A 4449-nucleotide genomic window follows, 5' to 3' on the forward strand; every position below is an offset into this window, starting at 1 on the left:
ATTTGTCTTTTGTTTCCTATATCGGTTGTAATCGGGTTGATTTCGGTTTTTTGTTAAATTTAGATTCGACTTTCCATACAAATGTATATTCGACTTTCCATACAAATGTATACAAAATTATGCAAACTTTGGTTATATTAATGAATTTAGGACTGTTTTCATTTTCTTACCAGTTTGGTTTCGGTTTTGATCTAGGTTTTGAGTCAATTTTGGGTTCATCTGATTTCTGGTGTGATTCGATTTGATTTAGGGTTGCAATACTCCAAATCAAAATCGAACCAATAAGGCTTTGGTTCAGTTTGGTCCGATCTGCAATCGATCATATCAGAAAAAACGGGTAAAACAATAAAAAAAAAATCAGGGATAAAATTATTCGATACCGATGCAAGCTGATTCTATATATCATATCAGTTTTCAAGATAACTCGATCTCATATCGTGCACTAAAATCAGGCGAGAAGAGACAATAGATTCTCTGTATAAACGTTCATCTAAATGTACATTGAAAGATCCAACAACTGTCCCACTTCGTCACCATGCTTGTCACTCGTGCCCTGTTTTGTAGTCTCTGGACCTGTGAGTCACCCCTTCTCTTTCCCTCTCCTTTACTAGATAAAAAATGGAGCCGAGGAAGGTTGAAAAATAAGATATAGACCCACGGGCCAGCCTCGACAGCTGAGAGGGAATCATCCCCTGCTGGTGGGTCCTGCTCCTCACCACATGTCCACGTTCCTCCTTCCTATAAAGTATAAGGGATCACTCCAATTCCATATCCGATCTCTTTAGTCTTCACTGCCAGATACAGAGAGGTCTACAGAGAAACTGAACCATGTTGGGTATCTTCAGCAGCGCTGTTGTAACGCCGCCGGAGGAGTTGGTGGCTGCAGGTTGCCGGACACCATCGCCTAAGATAACGTCGACGGCGTTGGTGAATCGGTTCCTTGAAAGCAACGCTTGTGCCGTGTCGGTACAGATCGGAGACCATGTCAAATTGTCTTACACTCACAAGAGCGAATCGGCTCTGCAACCCAGGTATAATATCACTTTCGATTACAGTATTTGTTCATATAAATAAAATTTGAGAAGTGGGTTGGTAATAATGGTGGTGGGTGATGGAATTGCAGATCATTTGCAGTGAAGGATGATATATTCTGTTTGTTCGAAGGGGTTCTGGATAATCTGGGGAGTTTGAGGCAAGAATATGGACTGGCTAAGTCAGCGAACGAGGTAGTGCTTGTGATAGAGGCTTACAAGACGCTTCGTGATCGAGCCCCTTACCCTCCCAGCCATGTCGTCGGTCATCTTGAAGGCAATTTCGCTTTCATCCTCTTCGACAAGTGCACCTCCACCCTTTTCGTCGCCTCTGTAAGTCATCTCCTCTCTCCTATTTAGGCTTTTCCACAAACACCTCTCTCTCTCTCTCCTAAGTGATGACAATTTTGGGTTTGCTGTGAAAATAAACAGGATCAATTCGGGAAGGTTCCACTGTTTTGGGGAATTACCGCCGATGGGTACGTCGCCTTTGCTGACGATGCCGACTTGCTCAAAGGTGCTTGTGGAAAGTCTCTTGCATCTTTCCCTCAGGGTAATCATCATCATCTTTCTCATCCCTCTTTTGATCCTAATTTTGTTTGGAGTTAGAACCCTTTTTTCCTTGTTTCCTTGTTTCCTTGATCTCATCAAATTGTTATCGTTTGAATTACAGGATGCTTCTTCTTCACCGCAGACGGTGGTCTGAGAAGCTACGAGCACCCTAAGAATACAATTACTGCCATACCCGCCACTGACGAAGAGATTTGGGGAACCAAGTTCATGGTAGGATATAAATTATTAATTTGTAGATTTGGGATGATCTTGTCCTTTTTCTCATCCTCTGCTTTGTGTATATATGTATACATCTCAGGTTGAAGGCCCAACAGTTCTTGCGGCCATGAAGTAGAGATTCCTCTCTTTTCAATTGCTCTTGACAATCTTCTTCCTTGCCCGTGAAGTAGAGGGCGCTGATTACTGTGTAGGATTGTAAGGGTTGACTAGAACAACTCTTTTCCATTGCAAATTCACAAGAAGCAGCGACAGTCGAACTGATTGGGCAGAGAATCTGTTAATGGGTCTGCATTTTTTAGGCTCTTTCCTTGTTGATTTCATCCTTGTAAGTTTATTGCTTGGCAGTTAAGTGTTGTAATAAAAAAAAAAATCCTTGGCTGCTCACCCAACAAGCATTTGAGAATACACAAGCAAATCTCTCCTTCTCAATCCAACGAGGTTACAAAGAACAGAAAACCACATATTAAGTATTTCTTGTGAGATATTAAAAAGAGGAGAATTTATTTTGTCCTCTGATCTGCAAGTAGGGTTTACCATCTCTTATCTATCAATAAATTTTTTCAAAGCTGACTTAAGACCAAGTCTGAGACTAAGAGCTTCACCCACTAAAGCAGCGAGGTAAAGAGATGGTCTGAGGCAACCACGATGAGCTTCCTACCAGCATCCAAAGCAAAACAACCAATACCCATAGCCTTTGGTTTCTCCGACAAAGCTGCATCAGAAAAAAATGAGGGAGGACCCTACTGGGACAACCAAGGAGTTGCGGTAATGGTGAACAGATGGTTGAGGGCCTAAAGACCCATGGATGAGAGAGAAAGCCTCCTACACTCTTTGGTTAATCAAAGAAATCCAAGAGGTGAAAGGTGGCACAACTATGCGAAATACCCTTGAATTTTGTTGCTTCCAAATCTCCCAAGCAATGGTTGCATGAGCAAAGAATATACTTCATTGCTCTTTCTTTGTTCAACTTGGTGTTTTCCCATTTAAGAATCCAAGCATGAAGCGGCAAGCTGGGTTTCGTTGAGGATATCATGGAAACACATGAAGCAAACCAAGCTTGTTGGGCAAAGGGGCACTCAAGAAGTGCATGTTCCACAGTCTCAGGGGTAAGTCCACAACTAGGGCAGATATCCAACTTAGTGATTTGTCTATGCTTAAAATTAACCATTACACCAATAGCATTTAAATAAGCTTTCCATAAGAATACCTGCACCTTAGGAGACCCCTTTGAATTCCTCAAAATCTTCCAATGCACCTTGGGGATAGAGCAACTTCTGGCAACAGAGCTAGATTGAGGAGTAAGAGAGGCACCTAGCCTATAAGCAGACTTTATTGAGAAGACACCCTTCGGATGTGGGCCCCAACTATTTTGGTCCTGGAAACCTTCAGAGCTTAGTGGAATTTTGAGAACAACTTCCACCTCACATTGTGAGAATAATTATCTTAACTTTGAAATATTCCATTGAGCATTGGTGGTTATAAAATCTGAGACCCGCCACTCAGACAGTCAGGGGGGTCTTTGAGAGATGGCTTTTGTAGTGCTCGAGACAAGGAATCCAAGGGTCCTCACATATATAAATAGATGTTCCATCCTCAACAATTCATAAGAGCCCCTTGGGGAGAAGAGACTACCCTTTTAAGATACTTCTCCAAGCCCAAGAGGGATTAACTCCTAGTTGAACTTGAGTGAAAGGCCTGTGAGGAAAATAAATACTTCTTAAAAGTTGAGTCCATAAGGAATTTGAGTATGAAATTAGTTGCCACCCCAGTTTGGCAAGCAAAACCAAATTTTGCAAAGAAAGATCTGTAAGTCCAAGACCTCCACCAAGCTTGGGCTTGCATAGATAATTCCAAGCAACCCAGAGAACTCTTGGGCTCTAGGTTTCTTAACCCATGCAAGAAGGCTTTCCTACCTTCATAACTATCACACATGAGATTGAAAGAGATTCCATGGACGAAGAAAAATGTTAGGTAGGAAATTAAATGAGACCCAAATTTTGGTCAGGAGTAAGATATGATATCCCTTACAAATATATGAAAAGAAACCCAAAAAAAAAAAGAAAAGAAGAAGAAATATAAAGATTGTGCTACCCCATGCTCAAGATGCTCTTGTGTATCCTCCCATTGGCCTCTCTCGTTGGTGTGCACCTACATTAGGAGGTAGCGTTCTCTTGCCCACCCCAAAAAAGATAAAGGGAAAGGATTTTTTGAGCAAGAAATATAAAGAAGCACGCCAATAAGATCATTGAGGTGCGATCATTGTGATGGAATGATTTTATACATGAGAGGGCAACAAGGTCATTTCATGTGCTGAGAAGAAAGATAGAGGGAGAAAGTGTTTAAGCTGTATTTAATAGTCATTCTAAACGAACATTTCGTGTCAAAACTAGAGTTTTCATTTTCTACGTCAAAATTTCGTTTTGAAATGAAGTTCAAATGTTGGAACATGGTTAAGCATTTCTTTTATTAGATTCATTTCAGAAAAAATGAAAAAACGAATCATGAACATCAAATGAAAGATTTCGTAAAACAAAAAAAAAAAAACGTCAAAAAACATTTTTTTCAAATAACTACCGATCGCAGGAAAAGTGCGGAAAATCTTTTCTTAAATGAATGATGATGTAAA

At 40.7% G+C, this 4449-nt stretch overlaps 1 protein-coding gene across 1 annotated transcript; it reads left to right on the forward strand.

Moving 5' to 3' along the window:
• Positions 1-762: 762 nt before the first annotated feature.
• On the forward strand, positions 763-2207 carry LOC122079985 (stem-specific protein TSJT1-like). The gene is made up of 5 exons (XM_042646809.1): positions 763-1031; positions 1124-1364; positions 1464-1584; positions 1705-1814; positions 1903-2207. The coding sequence occupies exons 1-5, from the start codon at positions 829-831 to the stop codon at positions 1936-1938; spliced, it is 711 nt and encodes a 236-aa protein (XP_042502743.1). The 5' UTR covers positions 763-828; the 3' UTR covers positions 1939-2207.
• The last annotated feature ends 2242 nt before the right edge of the window (positions 2208-4449 follow it).

This window comes from Macadamia integrifolia, chromosome 5 (assembly GCF_013358625.1).
Source record: "Macadamia integrifolia cultivar HAES 741 chromosome 5, SCU_Mint_v3, whole genome shotgun sequence".
NCBI lineage: Eukaryota > Viridiplantae > Streptophyta > Magnoliopsida > Proteales > Proteaceae > Macadamia > Macadamia integrifolia.

What these genes read in the sequence shown, in the direction of transcription:
- LOC122079985 (XM_042646809.1), top strand. Translation starts at nt 829, where the DNA reads ATGTTGGGTATCTTCAGCAGCGCTGTTGTAACGCCGCCGGAGGAGTTG. An exon ending in CCACCCTTTTCGTCGCCTCT is followed by an intron (nt 1,365 to 1,463) that starts GTAAGTCATCTC and finishes GAAAATAAACAG; the next exon opens with GATCAATTCGGGAAGGTTCC. An exon ending in TCTTGCATCTTTCCCTCAGG is followed by an intron (nt 1,585 to 1,704) that starts GTAATCATCATC and finishes TTTGAATTACAG; the next exon opens with GATGCTTCTTCTTCACCGCA.